The following is a 24,975-nucleotide window of genomic DNA, read 5'->3' as shown; positions in this document are numbered from 1 at the left end:
TTAGATATTTACAGAATGATAAAAACCAAATAACTCTGAAGTAAACCTCCACAAATGGGGGATTGTTTTGCTTGGCATTTTGTTTAATTACAAAATTCCTCTTCATTTGATTTAGATAAAAATCTTTCTAAAGCATTAAGAAACCAGAACAATTACAAATTAATCCTGAGTCCTGCTAAGAGCTGGGTGTCTTTACTGAAGGAAAAAAAAAACGGCTGGGGGTGGAGAGAGGAGGCCATAAAGAAAAGAAAAAGAAAAGAAATATATTAAACCCTGTGATCACAGCAAGCTCTTCTCATTTCTTATCCACCCGTTTTCTGTTTAATCCAATACCCAGTAATCCAATTTGTCTATCGGAGTTTGAAGGGGAAGATCTCCACTCCTCTACCACTCAGTCACATTTTGAACATTTACTATTTATTTTAAGTGGGCTGACTCTCCTCACTCATTCATTTTGAGCGTCTGACTGCCGTTTCCCTCTTTTTGTTGTTGTCAGGAGTTAAAATGCATTAAAAAAAGAGAGGGACAAATATATATATATATATATATATATATATATATAAATATATATATATATGAAAGTAAAAAAAAATAAATAAATAAGAAGAGGAAAAAGAACAAGATGAACAAGGTTTTGTGCGACAGAGGAAGCTCATTAAGGCCCAGTCAGGGAGTCTTTCTGAATATGCATGAAGGCAATAATCAGATCTTCACTCGTCACTGAAGGAGAGAGCGGTGAGTACAAAAGGATTGATTTAATTACTTTGAGTGTGTCTGCAATGTGGAGAAGTCTTGTTAGTGTGGGCTGAAAGGGCCGTGCTCGCCTTGCGCCGCTCTGATGGAAGTTAGTTTAGCTTGAACCACAATACCTAATCTCAGGATAAAGCCCCAGCCATTGTGCTTTAAGACGCCTATCACTAGTTTCAAAACGGACCGAACACATTTTCTCTTGTTTAAGCCAACCTAGTTAACCGCTAACCTTTTCCCCTGTTTGCTATTTATCCGGGGATCGGCCTCTTTAGGTGACCAAGACACCGAAAAAACAAAAAAGGCATATAGAAATCTTTAAAAGCTTAAAAGGTTATTTCATTTGACATTAAAATCAAATCAAATTACTTTAAAATATCTAAAACAGAATAAAAAAATCATGTTAAATCTTTTAAGGAAACATTATCACTTATGATCATATGACAAACCAACATATTTACACTAATGGAACATGAGCAGCCAAAGTGCATTACAATTTAATTCCTGTCCCTGTCACTAGGTTTTCAATTGCCACCGGTATTATTGACCTTCAATTGCTTGCTTTGCTGCTTATGAGGAAGGGTTCATAAGCAGAGTGGCCTTACATCGAGGATAGAAGAACCGCAGGAGGAAAACAGGATCGCTTAAGTCGCCCTTAATGACAGAAAAGTCTTGGCTATACATACACCGTTATCATACATCCTTTCATGTAATTGTTTGAACGTTCAGTGAGGGGCTGACAGAAGATAGGCTGTACCTTAATACTCGTCTCTCACCCGCCCCTCAGCGCTGTTAACACAAACAGCTCCTCTGCAAACACTGCAGTCCCCCAGCTAATAGCAGACACCTCTCACTTTATGCCGAGTTTGGCAGGGGCAAAGCAAACAAATGGCAGCTAATAGATTTTTTCTTTTTCCTCCATATACACAAATTGGATTGTGGTTTTCTCCTATTTTATGTAATATTTAAGCAACTCTACCACAATTATGGTTCTATTACTTTAAAGCATTTTTTGACATGGACAGTAACAGTGGAGACTATATGATTTTTAGCCTGGCTGTCTGAGTTAAGCACAGTGAATCACAAATATGTCCATCTCTGTCCGCAGCTCCCTACTCTATTAAACTGTGTTTTATATTCTCCCCTTCTTCCCTTTTTAATCAATAAACATTATCACAGACTGATCTGCTAGTGTTGGTCGTTTCTTGCTCCTTAATCCCTGGGCCGCCTGTCCACTATCGCAGCTTCACTCGTTGAGGTACAGAAATAATAAAAGATTTGATAAATGTTTAATACTGTATAGTCCAATCAAATGCACATTTGTTAAATATAAAGTCAGGACATGATTAAATGCACAGTAATTTGTTGGAATATATGCAACGAATAAAGTTATTGCAAATAAAGTTAGTTATAGAATAGATATAATAAAACAGAATTTAAAAAATTCACCAACCAAGTTAACCTTAAAATGCAAGCGTGGACCATTGAACCATAAAAAACGATTTTATAATATGACCTTCAGGGTGAAACACTGCAGCCAGAGGTCCTTTTCTCCTTTCTTTCTTATTTTGACAAATACTATCATTTCATTCGATCACCCACTTTAAGCCTGCTTTTGGGAGCGCTGAACACAGGGGCAGAATCAAGGGCCTTTGGAAAAAGCAGAGTACTTCAGGTAATTAAAGCTGGGTGAGTGGCAGACGAGAGCAGTAAAAAAAAGATCACCTGGTGAAGCCCTCCGAAAAGGTGTTTCATTAAAAGCCTTTTACCATACAAGCACGGCACAATGTGTGGACGCCGTATTTTACCACTTGTGCTCAACAGGCCCTCAGAGCAGCGGCTCGGATGAGAGCAGAAACCTATCCCGGTTAATAATCTCATAACAAAAGCTAAAAGACATCATCCTATTAAGTAGTGGTCCCAAGCGCTAATGCGAGGTACTGCCCTGTGCCTCTGTATAGAGAACGCAGCTATTAAAAAGGAGTGTGTGCACAGCCGGCAGGAGACTCCGTCAAACCCAGGCCCTCTTTCACCCTTTATCTGTCCCCTCTTGTTCAGGAGCCTGTCAGTGATATCATGAAGCTGCAGGAAATTGTTGACGACATTTGTCAAAAAAAGGTTTCATTTTGGGTGTTGTGTTTTAACAGAAATGTTCGAAACGAGAAGACCAAAGTCTACGTCATTTCTGTTTTGCGATTTAGATATCGTTCAATTCTTGGCGATAACTCAGAAGAGGAATGCTAGTGACACCTCCCCCTTTCCCTCCAGCACCTCCAAGTCCTTGTTGCACATTTTACCTTTTTTCTTTTCTTCTTTCCTCTGTCCTTTCTTTCTCTGGGGGAATATTAAATGAGTGAGCTGGCTGAAAGGCACCGAGTCGCTGACACAAAAAGCGTTAAAAATTCTCATTTGGTTGTCTTTATTTTGCTAGCGCCATGTGGTCCTTGAAGATGTTGAAAACACGGGAAGCAGAGGAAAGATCAGAGCCGGCTCATTAGCATTGGGACAGAACTGGAGAGGCAGCGGTGTATAGTGGGCCCTACTCCAGAGCTCCAGTGAGAGCGGTTGGTGGTAAGCTCCCAGTTTCATTGTGCTTTTGTCTTTCCTCTGGGTCTACCTCACAGCGGGGAGCAACACTAGCCTCAGGTTACACAAGGGAATTATGGGAAAAAATGATTTTGACCAAGGTGGAGAGGACTCAGACATTGTCCGACATAGGCTCCGTGTGCAAATATGATGTTCTTGGTGAACTTGCAGAGAAGGTAGAAATGAAGATTCTTCATCATATTCTCATTGAATCCATTCTAGATAGTTTTATTTACTCATATAGTCTGGAAAGTGTACTCTAAAAATCATACATCAGTATAAACCTGCAACAGTTACGACTTAAGCTATGCATGCAAATTAAAAAAGACTGTTTATTAGTGAATTATCCTACATATTTCAGCCCAAGGGTTTGTTTCGTGATGACAGCATCCACACTGGAAGACTAAATGCCTTGTGTTTTGATGGAAAGAGGAAAACATCAGTTCTAACCCGTCTCCATCTCACCCCTGCCTTTCCCAGTCGTAGTGAAATGGATAAAGGTCTAGTTGGATGGGTTTATCGGGTAAATCCTGCTGGTTGGCCTGCTATCTTGGATGATGACCCTGAAGAATGTCAACAGCTCATTTCCCCAAAGCTGGAAGGAGTCACCATGGAAGTCATAATCTGCTCCTCCGCAAAGCCCTTGATTCAAATGCCGAATCTCTCCATCTTTTCAAATATATATTAACAGGAATCGTCCACTCCTGCGCACCCATAACACTTCTTATAAGTTTTGAGAAGGAAATGTTTGGTATCAAATAGTCCAGCTTTTCAAGTTTATAGAATTGTTTAATTTAATGCCTTTACATTTTGGTTAGGTTAATTGACTCGAGGAGGTCTGACTACAAACACTGGTCTCTTTTAAAAATTATTACGAATGCAATATCCTTAATATAAAATACTAATATTTTTAGAGTTTGACTGTACATTAAAGTAAACAATGATGCTAGAAAAGGAATGCTGAAGAAATATCTAAATTAGATGTTACTTTGGATAAAATATGCATAATTGTTAAGTTTTTACCTACTGTAATTGCTCTTTTCTGATTGGTTTATATACTTGAATACTTCTTGGCCAACATATTCATGCTCACTCCCTGTATCTTCTGTTCCTACCAACAGGACGACCGCAACACCACGAGACACCAGAGTGATTTTTTTTGGCCATGTTGTCGGGGGTCGGATGGTTGACACTAGCTGGCCACCAAAAAGAGCCCAGGACCAGATGTTACCGAAATTATCAACAACCACAGCAACAATAGCTTTGGGGGAGGGAGAGAGCAGCATAGATTAATGGCTGATTTCTCTGGCTTTGATGGAATTAGCAGTACTTCTTTTCTCAATGTGCCATGTGAATGTCCTTGCGTTAAACGTTTTTTTCCCCCCTATTCTCTTTCTCTCTCTCTACCCTTTTTGACAAGTAAGGCCACCCAGCAGAAAGCAACTGATGCAAAACCCCCAAGTAATCCCTGTGTTTATCTCTCCACTGTGGTAAGTCTGAACACAGACCCCATTATCTCACGGATTTGAGCAAACTTTCATTTATTTGTCGGCCTTGGGTATTCTCTTTCTTCAACTTCCATAAACTCTGAGTTTAGGATCTCCTGATTCCCCTATTCCAATGTAAATAGATTTGCATAGTGTTACAATGCATCTAGCTGAGGTACTGATTAGCTGACAGAGGGGAGGCCTGTTTGCAAGGGTGGGGGGACCCCAGTAGACATGTACATGTAAAAAGGTGCCTTCCAGGAGGGAGCAGTGAGCACATACATATGTATCTGTGACTGCATGATGGGCCAAATGGGCTGCTTGGATTCCTGCCCCCATCTCTTGCTCTTAAACCAAAACCAATGGTGTCAACTGCACCTGATTTAACTACTAAAACCAACACACAAATGGACAATTTCTTCAGAATTTTCCCACAAAAAAATTAGATTTACAGGCATTATATGCCAAATAAAATGCCATTTAGATGATATGAATTAAAGGGATAGGTAAAAAAAGATGGTGATGAAAATTCTGTCACCATTAAATCATCTTCATGTTGACCCAAACCGGCACGACTTTCTTCTGTGAAACAAAGAATGATATATTGAAGAAATGTTGTTGTTCACACAATGAAAATCAACCCGGTGTTTTTGGATATTAACATTTATCAACATTGTATGCAATGCAAGTCAGCAAGTGTCAATCATCTGGAGTTACAATTACAAACTACCAGTACGCATGAGCTATAGTAGATATTTAAACTAGCATTAACAAAAGATTGCATTCCTGGCCCCACCTATTTGAAACGCAAGAATTTTGGTACAACATTAGTGTGTGTTAAGGACAGGTTGTAGCCATTTAGGAGTATCTCTGTTATCTCATCGACTTAAGACCTGCCCTTGCACTCTGTTTACATACTTGAGGTGTGAAATTCTGGGGGGTTATCGGAGTTTGAGCAACACTCCATTTAGATTCACGCCGAACCCTGAGAGATGCTGAAATGGCTACCTGTAGAGATGACAAATTAGCACAAGCAGCAAGGACCCGTCAACACCTGCAGAATGTTTTTCTTACTAATATATGATTTGCTTTTATTTGCTTAATCTGCTTTCCAAGTAAACGTCTGAGCAAACGATTGCAGAGGGTGAAACATCTGCTGGCCCCCGAGATGTTAAGCCTTTCAGATGACTGTCAAAAGCATTTAAAAGTTGTTATAAGCATTATTTAACAGACAAACTGGCTTGTGATATAATAATATTACAGTGTACCATGTAAATGTAAAAGATATTTTGAAGTATGTCTCAACTCCACAATAACACTTTCATTGTAGGGGGAAAAACACATGAGACATGTTCCACAGAATAAAGTAATTCATACAGTTATAGATCAACATGAGGGTAAGTAATCGAATTGTAATTTTTGGGTGAATTATTCCTTTTAGGCCAAAAGGTACAACAAGGAGAGAGAAGAAAGAATATGGCAAGGCTTGGTTTGAAGCAAAATAGGCTAGATGAGTGTGGAGGTGCTACTCCCTCTGCGTTGTAGTCATTTCCCTCCTGCAGTGTGCCTTTGCATAATTTGCCCCTCCTCCCCCATTAGAGCGGTCGACTCGTCTCCCCGGGCCATGTGTTAGAACAAATTTGAGCAGTGTCATATTGCACGTATTTCAACAAGGCCAATACGGTTCCCGCCCAATTTGCTTAATGAATTAAGCTGAGGAGAGTAATGGATGTGCTAACACTATTAGCCGGCCTCCACACATCTGCATTGTGGATTCTAGCGTTTTCTTTTCTCCCCCCATACCCCCACCTTCTCTCCTTCGGTTTGCTTAAGGACAAATTGATAATGAGTCTCCTCCCTACAGTAACTATAAAAGTCGCTTCCCTCGCTATCTTTCCATCTCTACTAAGCAGCTAACAGCAGAACAATAGCATTTAAATGGTCATTTCCATTAGCTCAAATGAGCTGTTTTGGGTGTCGTTAGCGTGTTTTAGCATGCTAAAGGTGGGCTGGGGAGAGCAGCCGTGTGCTGATAAGGTTCAGGTAGTACGTTAGAGGAATGTGTAGCCTAGAGAGGCCCATACAAAGGGAAAGGAACGACAACTGAGCTAGCATAGCAGGGCTGTTAGCACGTGAATGCCCCTAATTACAGGCCAACCCCACATCATTACACTTAATTGTAAAGTGTGTCTTAATCAGTTTCCATATGAAAAGGTCTATTAATTAAGTGCATGACTGAAATTCAATTATGTTGTCAGGAGACAATTTGTAAACCAAATAATGATCAATTATGCAAACAGACCCCAATGCACCCAAACTGTTCTGCTAAGCCTTTTTCTAGTTGAGAACTTCTAGGAAAAATCTAATTGATTTAAATAAAAAAATTTTTAGCAACCACACATACAGAATGATATTCAAAACCGCAACTTAAAGAAATATTTTAACCATCGAATCTGTCGGTGTGTTCACAAACCTAAACATGTATTTCTCAAAGAAATTGTCATTTAAAAATAATGCACAAGCTTGCAAAAAAGTGGGGTGTTGCGCACATGGGATGCAAGTTCAAATCCAGCCTGTTTTAAACAAATCCAATCCCATCTCCTCTCTACTGTCCTCTACACTAAAGACAAAAATCCCATAAAAAAAGAAAAAAGACAGTCACGCACACCATTGCCACAAAAACACAAAAAAAGAAAAAAAAAAAGCCCAGCAGATCATTGAGGTCTTGGCTGGCGTTAGAGCGGCTCTCTATTTTTCTGTGCGTATGGAGCCGCAGTGGCACGGCACTAGCTGCTCTTGGCTGGGTCTTACTGGAATGGCAGTCAAAGGGGGGGGAAGATGAAAAGGCCTCAAGATGCTTCAATAAAGGGGAGATTATAATAAGCGCCATCATTGTGCCCCTTTTGAAAATGTTAATCAGGCATATCACTGCCTGCCTGCAATGCCACATGTAGCAGCATTTAACTTAACTTCACACCAACAATTTAGAGGACAGCAAGGCCACTGCAAAACACATGGGGGGGATGAAAGGGAGGGATAGAGGAAAAAGGATAACAAACAGGGATGGAGAGAGAGAGAGTGCTACAACGCCAACTGGTCATAATTTCTGTGTTGTTATAAAAATCTAAATTACATGTTTCTCAATGCAGGCCGTATCTCCCGCAACCAACAAACCCTTCCCCCCGACACCCCCCTCAGCAGACACTATCCACCCCGTGCGCTTTATCTTAAGATTCTCAGACAATGCCTGGAGGATCCCCTTCTCTAATCTTCCTTAAAATCCCCTTTCATCCAACTGTTAAAGAATGTTTGAAAGCCTGACACCAGACCAAAAAAAAAAACCTCTTCACATCTGGGAAAAGCTTTCGGAGGGAGGGCTTGCTGGTTGGGGGTTTGAATGCAAAGTCAATGCAACTTAACTAATTAAATTGTTTTTGCCTCTCGAACATTCAAACAGCCTCGGAGATTAAAAGGTGCTGATGTGAGGCGTTTTCCTTCTCACTTTCAGAGATCATTGCAATAAACTGGACAAATGCAAGAGTCGTGCTAATGTCTTACAACATGCATTAATTGAGGCTAAAGGTCTAACCTGTTTATATTAGGTAGCGAGAATACATGACTTCACAAAGGCAATCTACGCTGCGTGCGTAACGGTCCGGTGAGAATTAAAACCAGCGGGAAGAACAAAGGCCGCAAAAGCCAGCAGCTGAAAATGGACCATTCTGATGTTAACCAGCTCTTGAAGTCGAGCACATAGTCCAGCACTAAACCTGAATAGGCGGTCACCTCCTGATCCAGCACTGGCCTTTGGTCATGTCGATAAAAGCCATCCTTATGAGCCGAATTCCTGCGTTTGTCTCCAGGCTTACTTTCCCGCTACTCACGGCGCACGCTTAGCAGGAAGGCTAAACGAGGTCTTTGGTCTTTAAAATTAGAGTGGACAAGCTAGCGAACTAGCATGCAAATCCCATGGAGGAGAAAGAATAGGACAGAGGGAGAAGAGGGGAAAAAAGAGAATTGAAAGAGAGACAACAGAGGAAAGAGATCAGCAGAGAGGGAGAGAAAAAGAGTTTACGATTACGCCGATAGAGCCGGTGCATGCCGATTGCGAGAGACATCACAAAACCCGTCCCGTCCCCAGAACCGGGGCGAGTATTATGCTCTAAACACTTTTCCTTCTCTTACTGTGGAAAGATTATACTGGTTATCCTATTAATGCAGCTGAAATGCCATTCTAGTGTCTTTAAGCTCTTGCATAGGAGGTCAAGAGGACTATGCCACCGCTTACAAGCATGCTGTGGATGTAATCTTCCCAAAGTTACAATAATTAATGTTAAGCTTCTTTAGCAATACGTTTCTGAAAGAACTTGCCTGATAATATACTTAAAGCTGTGTTAGCTGTTAGCTGTTGTCTGAGCTTGGAGACCATTTCCCAATGCGACTCACGTAGCCAAGCTTAAATCTTTAGTCAAACTAAGGGGCTGGTTACAAGCATGTTGCCTTAGCCACACAAGCAATTCCATTTCAGTCTTGGCGGAGCTGAGATCTATAAAACGCAGACACTCAAGCAATTATTTCTGCATGGCCAACACTGCCTTGGAATGTGGGCACGGTGAATTAATGTGGGAAAACTGAGGGGGGAAAGGCGACCAAAAAAAAAAAGGTCTGACGTTTTGAGACTGAAATATAAAAAGGTGCACATCCGTTAAGAAGCCCAGAAGAACACGGCCACGTCTCTGTGAATAAAACAAACATAACGGGCCTCTTCTGACACCGCTCTGCATCTGTTTTTCCAGCACAGACTACTGTGATGACTTGTCTGTAAACTGCATTGAGCTGACGATATTCGTCTTGTATGAATTTCTGTGACCGCGGAGGAGAAAAAGAGAACGGATTAGCATGCAATAAAACCTGTGTCAATCTTATCAGAGTCAAGTGCAATTTTTAAACATATGTTAATCTCACCTAAAACTCATTCTTTTCCTCTGTGCTTTTTAAAAAATCTCTTATCGAGAACTCTGTAGGTGTGTGGGCTTTAGAGCGCCTTTAAATGCCATTATTTTCATAATTGCGTTCATTGTTGCAGGTTATAAAGCAATTTGAAAATCATATGTGTGCATAAATGCATGCTGAGCAGATGTCAGGGAGATGCATTCAGGGGCTTGCCGAATATCAAAAGCCGTGCAGATAACATTTACACACATTTCAATGCTGCATGCTCAAAAAATTCTATGTGATTCGGGACGGTATTGTGCTCGGACAGAATGGCGCGAGCGCGAATAGCTCTCCTCTCTCACTTTTGATTTCGCCAAATGTTCAAAATTGATATGTTTAGAAAATCAGGTGACAATAACATATTTAGACGTAATTCCAGGGATGTGGCTAACTGAGGGGTAATGGTTGAGCTGCTGGTGTGTGTGTGTGTGCGCGTGTGTGTGTGCTCCCTCTGGTGTGGGAATAACAAGTTCATTAGGCAGGAGCCACCGCAGGCCTTTGCGTTCCCCCCCGAGCACTCTGCTTTCCGTTTACGGCCTCCTAGCCCATCAGCGGCTGCATCATTAGGGCTCTGCCATAATTAAGAGCTGTTAGAAAGTGAATTCTCCAACTGCAGATTAGAAAATTAAACTATTTACTGATTACATATTAATAGAAGACAACAATGGCAGTCGCCATAAGCTTGGAAGGCAACCAAGGAATACATCTGTGTACTTAATTACCATAAACAATGGTTGCATGGAAATAGAGTTTTATACGCATTCCCTTCTGTAATACGCCTGATATCAGAAGACACTTGACAATTCGTGTTCAATTATCTTCATTCTTTAATGTGCTGTGAACTGCACACAGTAAATAAATTAACCAGCCCAATTACTGTGAATTCATCTGGGAAGCAAACGCAAAAAACCAGCAGACTACGGCAGAGCGTATAATGAGAGGGGGAGGGGTATCAGGGATCACGAGTAGTTCTTAACACAGTTTTTATATGTATATAAATATAACTTTATATGTGTGCGTACAGATATGCAGACATATATTTATTTAGCTTTTGCTTATTTGTTTGCAGTCATCATTGAATGCATGTTGTGAATATATTTTCTAAATATGTGACCCTGGACCACAAAACCAGATCATGTTCCATGAAGATATTTCCTACCGAAAATATATCAAAGCTTAATTTTTGATTACTAATATGCATTGCTAGGGACATAATTTGAACAACTTTAAAGGTAATTTTCTCAATATCTTGATTTTTTTTGCTCACTCAGATTCCAGATTTTCAAATAGTTGTATCTCGGCCAAATATTGTCTGATCCTAATAAACCATACATCAATGGAAAACTTATTTATTCAGCTTTCAGAAATCTCAGTTTCATAAAAAAAGACCCTCATGACTGGTTTTGTGGTCCAGGGTATAGTATATATTCTTTTTCTCTGCGCGCACACACACACACACACACACACACGACAATAAACAATACTTATTTATAATACTTGTACTAATACAGTGCAACACAGCTAAGCATGATTCTATTCAATATGTGTATTCTGAGCATAATATATGTTTTGTGTATATTTAGCTATAGAGAATAGGCGGACTATGTTGTCTGTGAACCTGACAGCGGCATGGGTGCACCTGTTCGCAGTGTTGAAATGCATGCACTAGCTCAGTCAGGTAAGCACATTAAGGTGAGACTTAATGTGATCTGGTGTGTAACTGCGCCTCTTATTTCTGTGTGTGAGTGTGTAAATCTTGCCGAAATGTCTGGTTTGGTTCTCCACCTGCTAGGGCATTCAAGCCATCTATCATTCAGAGCGAGAAAAAAAAACCCTTCAAACGGACACAGCAGCTTTGACTTCAACAGGGTCCAGGTGAGTGTGAAGAGAGCGAGCGAGCGAGGGAGGGATGGAAGGTTGGGCAAACACAAAACTCTGATAGTCATGATATCATCCTCAATGTGATGGAGAAGCATAAAAATTCAACCGTCTACTTTCCCCTCCTTTTTTCAACCCGCTTCCCGACACTACTCTTGTGAGAAATGATTGTTTCGTATCAGCATCTGGATGGAAGGAAGCTTTTCTTAAATTTTAGTTATTGAGGCACTGGAGTCTCAGAACGGAGTTCCATGTTTTAACTAAGGCTCCGCAGCTCTTTTTCCCTGCTATACACACCCGAAAGATCGCCCCACATCCTTTCATATGTGTATATGTGAGGAGAAGAGAGAGCGATAGAGGGAGAGAGAGAGAGAGTGAGGAGGAGAGCAAGAGCATGTATCTATTAATATGTGTCTTTCATTATTTCAACATTTCCTTTTCGGTCCAGCCCCCAAACAGCAGCCCTCCCCGTTTCTCTTCCTCCCCTCTTCACCCTTTACCCCTCTGCCGTATCCCCCTCTCTCCCTCCTTCTCTCTCTCTTCTACAGCATATCATTGAAGGCCAGATATGGGGTTCTGTTGCGCATGGCTGCACGGTACTGTTCAATAGTGGCTGGCTGGCGGACGCTATCAGCACTAGTTATCAGCTCCCATGAAGGCTCTCTTATCACTGCGGCCCAGAGAGCCTCCCTGCATCCTCACCGCCCCTTTTCATATCCCCGCTGCCGCCCCAACACCCCGGCTTCAAAGATTCACACTTCCCAAACTCCATAAGAGTTTGTGAACGCTCAATTTGCCAAAACTGTTTACAGTGTAATTGGGCGGCGTACCTGTGTCCATGAGATAGCGCAGACGCTTCTCCACACGCGAGGCCCGCGTGTCGATCTGCCTCTGCTCGCTCTCCAGCGCCGCCAGTTCTCCCACCACGTACTGACTGGTGTCTTTGAACGCTTTCTGCTGGGCAAGAACAAACGAGAGGAAGGGGGAGTGATGAGTGATTCCAAATGAAGCATCACATCCTGTGTTTATATAGCTTTTTAATACCAGGGGAACAGTGGTCATAATGATGACTGGTGAATATTGCTTTAATTAATAAAGCAAATTAAAATGTTATTTTTTCCTGCTTTTTTTTTTTTTTTTGGAAATGACGTACCGCTTTTTAAAAGTGATAAAAATGACATACAAACAAATTAGACTAATTGCTAAGATTAAATATATATATATATAAAAGATTAGATATATTAACATAAAAGTATTGTGTCAAAAATGGAGTACATGTATATAAAATCAAATCAAAAAGAGCTACGGTACTCAGAGCTACTGTACCATAATGTTAAAAGCTTTTTATTCTATATTTATTGCCTTAATTCCTGGCATAATAATATCTCCTTCAGTCATGGACTGTAGATTTAAATGCAGAGAAATGACTATGTGCGCGAATTTATTACATTAACACATTACACATGTATGAAAGTATTCTACTGTATGATAATTTTTGTGACACTGTTTGAAGATTTATTTAAATTTATTTATTGCCTTAGTTCCTGCTGTAATAATATCTGTTTCTGTATATAATAACTGTAGCTTTAAATGCTGTGGTTTGACTTCATACGTAAAGCCTCAGGCAGGAGGGTGCACTTACACACCAATACAAACACGCTAAATGATCTCAGAGAGAATCCAGTATTACAGCAGTCTGGAGACTGACACACAGAGAGACAAAATTGAAATATACGGGAGAGGTGGGTCAGTGCCTAAGGGCCTATCAGCAGGGATCTAAGAGGTCGACAGAGCATACGCGTGTACTCAGATTCACTCATGTACACATTTGGAAACATGCTCCCTTTCTCTCACACACGTGGCCCTGGTGGCGGCAGCAGCTCCCTCTGGCTCGTGGGAAACACTGGAGTGAGGGATGAGACAGTGATATAGAGTAATTAAACTTCACACTTATTTCTGAGTGTGTGATAGTGACAAGCACCCCCCCTTATTCCACTCGTTTATCACCCCCCTCGGTCCTCTCCTCCTTCCATCCTTCCTAATATTCTGAGATAGAGGGGGAGGGGAAAAAGAGTGCTTATTTAAATTCACATCCTAAAGATTGCTGCAAAAATATACATATATTTAGTACTGATGCACCTTATTTCATAATAGGAACGAGGGAAATGGGGAAGCAATTTTTTATTTTTTTTTATCCAAGACAGCACTTTTTCTGCCTGAGTCCTCCTGCTGTCCATCAAACTCCACCCTCCTTTTCCTTGCTGCTCTATCAAATACTTCTCCCACAAATCAATTTTACACATGATCAGCCCCCTCCCCTCTGCTCTCGCCTCTCTGCCATAATTAAGTGTTGAAATTTCCATATATATTATATTAATGCAAACATCATTCGCTGGATAATTCAGCTTGAGTTGGGTAATGGACAAGTTCAACACCCATTAACCCCTACACAGAGAGGGGCAAAGCTGGTCTCTACTGACCTTCCCTCTCTCTCTTTCTATGTCTCTATCTATCTCACTCTTCCCAGGGTATGTTTCTCTGTGCTCTGGCCCTATATATGCTGCCACAATAATGAAAATTTCATTAGATCAGCCAACATGGAGAGAATGAACGAAGATGGGACAATCTAAACTATATATATATATATATATATATATATATATATATAAACAAATTTTTTTATGTACACAATATATCATTTTTTTTTACATTTTTATTTTTAAATACTTCAAATTATATTTTAAATTACTGAAATTAAAATATTCCAAATTAATAAATTCCATTTGAACTATTTAAAAATGTAAACATTCAGAACTTATTAAAAAGGTTTGGAGAAAGGGACATACAGGAGGATTGAAAGAGGAATATCTTCTACTCTGTCCATTTCCTTTTTTCCTAATCTTACAATTATCAGGGAACTGCAGTCTAATTTGGCTGGTCTCTTCAGCTTTAGGGAAGAACAGATTGGCATCAGAGTTAAAAAAACCTCTTCGGCCCTCAGACGGATATGAGTGACTATGCGCAGGTTTGACGTGCAACTATGACCTGGTGTCACAGACAACATCAGTAAGGAAGAACAGCTCTGACTGAGAATTGAAATATGCATTTAAGTACTTCATCTTCAGTTGGCTTTCGTCCGTCTGTCTCTGTCAAAGCTCCTCTCTCCTCGGCTGCCCGCTTTAGATCTTCCGGCACTGATCTCTGCCTTTTAACCTCTGAAACGAGAGAAAGAGATATCAAACGATGATAGAGTTCATTCTCACCTGGGCACAAACACAAACTCACTATAACGGAATATGAAGATATTTCTCTTTATCAGATGAACTTTTAAACCATTCAGACAGATCTAACATCTTCATTAAATATATCACAAAGTGTATAGAAACACCTTATACAGCTGTTATTAAACTTCAGTGAAGACTTCAAGATAGTCTTCACATTAAGCCTAATTAACTAGAAAAATAAACCTGACTGCAACAGACTTATCCATCAGATACATTCATTTAATGATAACTGAACTGTTCAACTATATTAAATACTCCATAAACTTCATGCAGTCAGTGGCAAAGAAAGTAAAGGACGTCACCTGGCCTGGTCTCTACGTATTGGCTGAATGATTTGAGCTGTGTTTTCCTAACTGCAGACTCCTTGTGGAAGACAACGGGACTGCGCAGACGTTCCGTTGCCCTGCGAAGACGCTCTGCATGCAGTTCATCAACATTATTCTATAAAAACATAAAAAAAGAGGGAGGGATGGGGGGTGGGGGCAGAAGGGTAAAAGAGCAGTTAACTTAAAAGTAGAGCAGAGTCATTTGAATAAAAGTTGTTTCTGATGCCGGTCGACATTAAAGAAAAGAACAAATTAGACACACATGGCCAAGAAATGTTTAACGATGGAGCGCCGCGCCTGAAGAACGGCCGAGAAAAGGTTCTGCAGCATTTGGTACATCTCCGAGTCCCACATTAACTCACAAGCACAAAGGAAATAAGGCAATTAAGTCTACTTTCAACAAAACCTGAGCCAGAAAATGTATTCAGATTATGCAAATTAAAAGCACTATTGTCTTGGAAGCGAACACGTGTTAGCAGCTTCCAATCACCTCAATATTGAAATGTGTTATTATGTGCTGGGCCCAATAAGCCAAGCAGACTGGAAAGCGAAACGGCAGCGTTCAGAATAACATTTGCAACGTCAATAATAATAGGAAACGTCTAATAAAGTTCGCAATTAGCGAACACGTTCCACTGCTTGAGACTGAGAGGGAGAAACATTGTTATTGTAGACGCTAGCTCACTGGTGTGTGTACGGAAACTGCACAGCTAATAAAGACAAGCGTGTACAAACAGACACACACACACACACACACACACACACCGCCTTTGGCCTGTTTATTCTTAAATTATAACTTTTGAAAACAAATCTGCAATTAGCGTGTCCCTAGAGTAGATGTTTGGCATCTCTGTGTGTGAATATTAACAGTTATATCTGTTTATCCAACTGACCGAACATGTTTAAACGAACAATATCAGCTGTCAAAAGCCCTAATTTGCAGCTCCTCTTCAGCCATCTTGACAGACTGTAACTTAACTTTCAGAGACTCCTACAAGCTGGATGAGACACATCTGTACGTGGGTCAATGACATATCAAAGCAAGTCCCACTTTATAGTAAGTGGCCTTAGCTCCTATGTACTTACATAAAAAAAATAAAAAATAATAAGTACTTAATTATTGTGTTTATATTGTATTGCAAAACACTTTTGCTGCTATTGAGGTGGGATACGGGAAAGTTTAGGAAGAGGTTTGGTATGGGTATGGGTACGTTTAACAGTGGGTTCAAGTGTAAGGGATTGCTCAACAGTGTAATTATAAATGTATTTACAGATTTAATTACATGCTCTTTTTAAAAAAATATATAAGCATGTTAAAACAAGTATGTACAGTACACAATAAGTGCACTGCATCAAAAGATTCATTTTAATGTAAGCACATAGTTATATATATTTAGTGGGACCTAAAAGCATATATGATAAAGAAACATGAATATCAATATAACTACATAAGTCAACATGAACAAATGAACAATACTTCTACAGCCTTTATTAATATTAATCTCAACATTTTACTGAGAACATTAATAAAGGTTAATAAATGCTGTAAAATATATTGATTATTGTTGTTAATGTTTTAGTTTGTTAGTTAATGCATTAATATTAACAAACAAGATAGCAAAGTGCTCTGGAAGTATTTTTTGTAAATATCATGAATAATTAATTCATAAATATGACTAAGAGTCAAACAACATTCAGCAACACCCCCCACCCCCCCAAACGCACATAAAAAAAACAAAATCAATTTTTAAGAAATAAATTAAAAAGCATGCTTCTCACAGAATAGGTCTATTCAAATCATTGTATGTACACAATTTTTGAGTGGAGGAAATGATCAATACATCACAACCCACATAAACATTCGGTGGCAATCCGGGGGTGAAAAAGAATTTCACCTTAAATCCACCATTATAAGTGGAACGCACTGCAGTTAATGACAAAAACCAAAGGCGTGAGCGTGTTACATGTTAAAACGACACATTCAACAGCCTGGATCTCTAGAGGCAGCTCAACAAAGCCCTTTAACCCCGTCTGATTCCTCTCATGTTAAAGTCCAAAGAAAACAAACAGGATTCAAACCCAAAGCCCCGCTAGAATCCTCGTTTCCCGGAGGACCAGAGGCCTCCAACCTTCGCTAACAACCCCTTCCTTGAAACACCTGCCCCCACGGCCCCTCGGTACCCCTGGCTGGGGCAGATATCAGAGCTATCCTCACATCACGATCTGCGCTTTTTAATCTATTATCGTCCCGATCATTTCTGTGGTGCTGGGTATTATTTTGGCAGAGGTGTGTGAATGTTTCTGGGATGCGTGACTAATGTTGCGGTCTGCTGCTCATTGCAAGCGGTTATCGTGTGCCACCACGGCAGCAGGCTCACAGTGCATAGAGACAATTGCTAATGAGACACAACCGGCAGCACTGGGGGACTGCAATGTGTGTGTTGGGGGTATTCTGTCCAGCACGGTTCTACTGCAGCCTCAAGGATGAAGAAGGGGATGGGAGAATCCTCTGGGGATGGAGCGGTTTAAAAAAAAAAAAAAAAAAAGTCATACTTCACCATTCAAAAGTTTGTGGTCAGCTACATTTTCTTTTCTTTTTTAAAGAAATTAATAATTTTTTTTTTTTTTAGCAAGGATGAATACTGATCAAAAGTTAAAGACATTTATAATATTACAAAAGATTAATATTTCAAATAAATGCTGTTCTTTTGAACTTTCTATTCATCAAAAACTACTGAGAGAAAAAAAAAAACTATTAAGGTTTAAACTAAAATATTAAAGCAGCACGACTGTTTCCAACATTGACAATAAGACATATATGTTTCTTAAGCACCAGACTAGCAGTTCATAGGGGTGTAAAGGTACGTGTATTCGTACCGGACCGTTTCGGTACAGGGCTTTCGGTACGGTACACGTGTGTACCGAATGACCGAATGCAATATTTTGTGTGCGGGAACATTGGTACATTTTTTTCGTGTTTTCAAACAAACATATAAAGTGGCGGAAGTCTCCGCGTTCAGCGCAAATCCCGCCCTGCAGCTGATTCTAAGGCCGGTGACACACCTGCTGCGTGGCGCGAGCGTGGCATTTCTGCTGCGTGTCAGTTGCGTGACGGCTGCTTCGCGTTTTCTGTGTCTTTCTTTACACACCAGAATCGTGCCTGACGCGGCTCTGGTGCGCTGCTGCTACTGTAGGTGACATAGAGGGAGACCGCCGACAGACCAGGCTCTTGTCTTCACGACAACAATATCTATACTTCATGTTGAGCATAAATATAAAGCCTACTGATAAAGGACACCGTCAACAGTATTGACGGCAAAATAGACTATGTTTGACAGGTGCAATATGCCAGTGTGTCACCGGCCTAAAGTTTTCAAAAGGCATCACGCGAGTGTGAACATCACTACAACTAGGAAAAAAACGATTGTAATTCAAACGCAGCTCCCGTCGCCATTTAAACAGACCTTTGCTCTTAATTCCGATCGGTCCAACACAATAACGAAATCTGAGCAGGTCTAAAAACTGAAACTGTTGATGCTGCACTTCACACTTTGGAAAAGTTATATATATATTTTTAAATATGAGCAGGCCTACAAGCTGGGATTGGTAATGCTGCACTGTAATCATAGTTATTTAATTTATATTTTTCATTATATTTTATTATATGATATTGGTTTGAGACTGAGAGTATTTTATTTAGTGGAGAACTTTGCAGCAGTATTTTATTTCTTATTCTTTTTTTATTTTATATATATTTTGCATGATTTTTGCGTACCGTTACACCCCTAGCAGTTCATCCTCATGAGTTCTTCATCATGGGACACTTATGCAGAAAATTCAGCTTTGCCACCACAGGAATAAATTACATTTCAAATATATATTAAAAGAAACAAGTTTTTTAAAATTATAATAACATATCATAATATTACTGTTTTTACTGCATTTTTTTTATCAAATAAATGGAGCCTTAGTGAGAGTAAGAGACTTTACAAAGACATTAATCAAATGTACTGACCCCAAACTTTCAAAAAGAACTGTATGTGTAATGAATTAAAAAAATAAATTATCTGTACAATAATTGCATGTACAGATTATGCTATTATTAGTTCATCAATACAAATAATATAATTGGATAGATATTATTCTTCTCTGACCCAAATCAATTGCTTTTTGAGCAACGATTTTGCATCATCTTCATCAGGTCTGTAAATCAGTCTCTGGAATCTAACCTATCTATGGCTAGGCCTTGGGAAATCTCAGCCAATCATTTCACACCTGCTGCAGTGCACTGAGTGAGGCCTGTCGACCCAAACAAACACATCACTGCAGTTATTGTGCAAAGACCCTGCTAACATCTGCTCACAGGAAATCCCCTCTGTCAGCAGAGAGAAAGAGAGAGAGAGGGAGAAAGGGGCGAACAGGTGCAGGAAGGTAGTCACCAGCATCTCTGAACATGCCCTGCATTCACCACCTGGGGGCTCTGAATACAACAGCCAGATAGGAGGTCATCTCATACACACACGTACATATAAACACCAAGCAGTCAGCGGTACACAGGTATGCATGTTCCTACACACAACGCTGGTATTAAATAAACACGGCAAATCAATCAAATGCATGTCAGCGTCATGAGCCACACACTGCTGTCGATACTTCCAAAGCTCTTTTCTCTGTCAGAAAAGGTCAGGTGTGACATGAGGTAATGACTATAATGTCGTTCTGACTCGTTCATGTGTTCTGGCTTAATAAATATAAACACACGATGTTCCTCAGAAGAATATTAAGAGAAAGCTTTTTACCTCACCCACAGAAATGATAGATCCAAGCAAATCATTTCATATTATTAAACAACCAAATCATCAAGTCAAGTCAAGTCGAGCTTTCTGCTACACGTGGGACATACAGTGGAATGAAATGTCTTGCCTCACAGGACCAGGGTGCTCTGGTACCGTCTTCCTGATGGTAGGAGCTGATGGTAGTAGCATACTATTGGCTTTTCTGCAGCATCGTGTAAGGAAAATGTCCAGGATGGAGGGGAGAGGGGCACCAATGTTGTTGTTGTTGATAACAACAACAAATACAAATAAAACTTCCAAATCTCCTTTTGGAATGTTTAGATGGGTATATTTTTGCATTTTATGCAAAAGGATTTTTTGTGAGAGTCATGTTGTTGTTAGAGCTTTACTAAAGTATTCTGGGCGGCTGTTTACAAGCCACATGATATTCTGGTCTCTAAATATGCCTTGGGTCTCTACTTCAATGTAGAACTATGGGAGTTTTTGCTTATTCTATCCTAAAATGTAGGTCTTTTAAGCTAAAAGCCACACAATTTGCAATAACACTCACGTCTATAGCTGAAACAGTGTTGAATTTGTTACTCAGCAAAGTTTAATACTTATGATTTAGTTTGTTCACCATAAATCTGTAATTGTGAGGATTAATAACTGTAAAAACAGTTAGAGATTGTTAGAGTCGGTGTTTGTAAATGTGGCTACCTGCATTCCGCCTGATTCAGGGCTGAGGGGTGAAGTGGTGGATGCCGTCAGAGATGAGGAAGATGATGAAGATGAAGGAGAGCTGCCACCCTGTGGCCGGATCTCTGTGAGCTTCTTGAGCTTCAGGTCCACATGCCTGCTGTTCATCACACCTAAAGAGAGCAAGAGAAAGGAAGAGAGGAAGAGTTATATGCACTAGGCCACTCGTCTCCAAGACACAGATAAGCAGAGGACATGACAATGTTTGCCCTTAAGCAAACCGGCCCTCTCAAGCTCTCCCTCTCCCTCTCACTCACACACACACACACACACACACACACACACACACACACACACACACACATATATATATATATAACATACATAATAAATTAGGAATAATTTGACATTCATAATTCATAATTTATTATTTATTTACAGATTAAGTAAAACATTACGTTATTTACTAATTTAACATTATATAATAATAAATATATTATAATTTATTACTATTTCAAATATGATAAAAAATGCAATATTAACTTTAGTAATGTTTAAAGAACATTATTATTATTACTTTTTTTAGTTGTTCTCTTAAAAAAAAAACCCTAGAATTTGCTTTGTTGAAACCACAAAACAAGAAAACAAATATTGCATGGCCTTCATGAGATGGTGTATGTGCCACAATGAAGTTTGTACTGTATTGTTTGTGAATTAACCCTCTTGGGAATTAATCAGTGCTGTATATTTCCACCACACATGATTTCTCACAGCTTCAGCTGCATACTGGAGAAAAGAGAAAAAAAAATCAATGGACACTTGGATAGACTCCACTTTAAACTCCTACCATTAATTTAGCTCTCATTCAACAAGCTCTATCTCTTCCACATCGGTTTTCTTTTTAACATCAGTTAGGGAACAATGTCAGATGAGCAGCCAAACATGCTTTGAGGGAACAGTGCTTGTGATTACTTGAACATAACATCGCTGTCTGTTTTAATGAACAATGACTTCTAATTTACAGTTCATATGCAAACCTGTATTTCAAAAGTCTTGGTTTTTTTTTTTGGTCTGCCTTTATATAATCCAAGTCTATCGTCTCTAATAACCTTTCACTAGCAGGTTTAGCCTTGCCCTCTCTCTCTCTCACACACACACACACTCTTTCTCTCATCTGGGCTAGAGATGAAAGTGAGGTGAGGAAGCTTTTCATGTGGGTCCTGTTCTCGTCTCCCAGCATCCCTCTCTCTCCCTAAAAAAACACCACAGGAGTCATTTATCAGGCCTCAGCACAACCTGGATAAAGGTGCAGGTGTGTGTGCATTGCCCAACAGTTCTCCCAAACACAAGAACCACATCCTCAAACTAATTAAAGTGTGCACCATGATGGGTATCTATATGATCTTTTGTGTTTAAATCGGTAGGGTTTTTCCCCGGCAGTCCATTTTTGTTGTTAGAAACAATAACAAAACTTAAAAAGTCCAACTGTACACACAGAATCCTGGGTCCAATCAGTTCACTGACAGACATATAATTCACATGGAAATCAGAGGATGTTCCTTACCTTCAGGAATGAGTAGAACTAATTAGAGTGGCTGCATACGAAAAAATGTCTTCGAAGCAGATTTACAAGCTAAACCTAAACTATAAAAAATGGTCCAAGTACTTAACCTATTTGGAAATATGTGAGAAATATGCTGATTGTGACCATGTAAATGTGATGTGTTATAAGAACCAGTTTTATTTATTCATTTTATTTCATTTATTTAGTTTTCTCATTATATTCTTAAGGAGTTTTTAATTGTATTTAATCATAGCCAATCTGTGACCTTTAAAGACATATTTAGGGACTAGTTTGGGATTGGTTTGTCAATGGGAAAAATGTTGATTCTGTACAGAGTTACCATCTATTATGAAATTTGCCTGAGAATCAGTAAAACTGTTAATCCCTAAAAAAGGTCCAACTGTGCCACTCTTTGAGAGCTGAAATGTGCTTAAAAAAACCTCATTTCATTAAGAGATTCTTTCATCAAAAGAATTCAGTGTAATAATACATAGACCTCCTTTTCACAATAACAGACAAAAACACAAACCAAACAAAGAAACAAACAACGTAGATACTACACAAAAGTAAACAAAAGAGAAAGAATAATTCAGGTTTCATCCAGATATTTCATAAGACTTCCTTAGAAAGACAAAAACCTAATTATTAACAACTTCACATCTCTTTGGCAGATATAAATGTGTTTGTCTTGAAAATATGTTCAAGAACTTTTGAATTAAACTAAGGCACAACACATTAAAAACATCAATAAAAATAAATACAAATTATATATATTAAAAAAATTAAATCTCAGACAGAAAAGTTATTAACAGGCACAAACCTCACTTAAAGAAACCTAATTTTGTTCTTAATGTTTTATTGAATTAAAAGATAAAATTAATACTAAAAGGTGTTTAAAATAGGAACTAATGTGACAAGAAAAAAATAAAAAATTATAGGGCTGTGCAATTTTATTGATTTTTTTTTTTATTGCAATATTTCCGATTTAAAACACTTATTAATATCAAAGAAATATTACTACTGTAATTTCATTGCAATTCCATTATTTCACTGTAAAATTATAGTATAGCTGTAAAATTGCAATACCAATATTGCATAAGCACTTATGCATTTCCCATGAAAAGCTTAGGAAGATTTTTGGTCCATATATTCCCAAAATGTTATAAGCAAACCAATGAATTTATTGTGAACTGAGCCACTCAAAAACACAGACAACACTGCATCCTGAGCAGCTCGTGTAGAAGAGTACAGTGCACCATTTTACTATGAAACATGCACTGCATGTATTTGTCACATTAAACCAATTTTGGTTTGATTCTGATTAATTATGCAGCCCTACTAAATTAAGGGTTGTAATGGTATGATAAAAGGTCAAAGGTTAACAAAAGAAAAACAAGTAGTTATACACAGATTAATCACTGCACACTACTGGTCAAACTCAGGTATGTAGTGTTGCGTGCACCCACATTCACACACGTGCAGAGAACATGCAGTGTTGGGTTACCCAGAGCGGCCAGGTCACTAGCAGAGTTAGTAAAATCATCCTCCATTAGACATGAAGACGACAGTTTCTCCTCAGGGTTAGTATGAGTGACATCATCAGCATGAGACGCCGCTGCCTCAATATCACTCCTGATCTCCTCATCCTCGCCCTCCACACTCATTCCATCCACCACGTCTGCCAGCAAACAAATAAACAAACAAACAAACAGGCACACCCCAAAAAAAGAGAGAAGAGGAGGTTAGTGAAGCGTTGAGTGTTAGTTCAGTATTCCAGCGGTAAAGGAAACTTTGCATGCAAGTGAAGAGTCAGAAAAGCATTTGTTTAGACCGATTTAGACAGTATTTCCTTAACAAAAAAGTTTGCTGCTGTCACGTTGGGGTGCGTGTGTTTGCGCTGAGAGAAATCAGACAGATGGCTGAGAGTGTCTGGCAGAGAGCTGAGCTTTATATGTGTGTGTGTTGCATGGCAGATTTGGCCTTGACGGCAAAATCTCTTCCAGAGTTCCTCTTCCGCATCCACAGATCTGAATCCCACAGAGCCCTTGACAATACACACTCAATCCAAACACATCGATCTCATTCAGTTATATGGTAACCAGAGCAGAGCCGCACACACACGTGGCAGTTCGAACTTAAATAAGAGACAAAAACAAAGAGGGAAAAAGGGCCTAATTTAAATTTTTGTGATGAATGTAAAAAATACTGTGCTATGCTTGCATAAACAACACCACACTGTCTTAAGAACTAGTTTGAGTAAACAGCAGCTAACCAAGTGATTATCAGTCTTATTATATTATCAGTCTATAACTTCTCATATTCAAATTAGATCAATCTACATTTTTATGTAACAGACTTAAAAATATTATGACCAGTCTTAAAGAAAAAAATTAGGTTTTAGTAACTTTCTAGACTAGTCTAAGCAGTTTATGCAACCAGACACTGGTTTGCTGTGCTGTTACAGCTGCACAATTTGTCTCAAAATGTTGTGTTTACATATCAATATGACTATAAAGTAATAATAACAACAATAATTATTAATATGACTCATTAATATTATTTTTATTATTATTATTCAAAGTATTGCTAACACTTCATTTTAAGGATAAATTCTCACTATTATCTATTGCATAT

General features: G+C 39.2%; 1 protein-coding gene across 5 annotated transcripts in view; it reads right to left on the bottom strand.

Moving 5' to 3' along the window:
- Positions 1-24,975, bottom strand: part of ehbp1 (EH domain binding protein 1) — a 130,067-nt gene that overhangs the window by 13,491 nt on the left and 91,601 nt on the right. For 2 of the 5 annotated variants that reach the window (XM_059520272.1, XM_059520276.1), the window contains 5 exons: positions 23,846-24,019; positions 20,799-20,950; positions 15,280-15,418; positions 14,808-14,908; positions 12,524-12,647 (listed from right to left, as the gene is read on the bottom strand). In XM_059520272.1, the coding sequence (XP_059376255.1) occupies positions 12,524-12,647; positions 14,808-14,908; positions 15,280-15,418; positions 20,799-20,950; positions 23,846-24,019 (690 nt within the window). Of the gene's footprint in view, positions 1-12,523; positions 12,651-14,807; positions 14,909-15,279; positions 15,419-20,798; positions 20,951-23,845; positions 24,020-24,975 lie in introns of all 5 variants that reach the window. The other 3 variants (XM_059520274.1, XM_059520275.1, XM_059520273.1) reach the window with 2 other exon arrangements.

The sequence above is a fragment of the Carassius carassius genome, chromosome 32, assembly GCF_963082965.1.
Source record: "Carassius carassius chromosome 32, fCarCar2.1, whole genome shotgun sequence".
NCBI lineage: Eukaryota > Metazoa > Chordata > Actinopteri > Cypriniformes > Cyprinidae > Carassius > Carassius carassius.
This window is presented reverse-complemented; position numbering and strand designations above follow the sequence as displayed.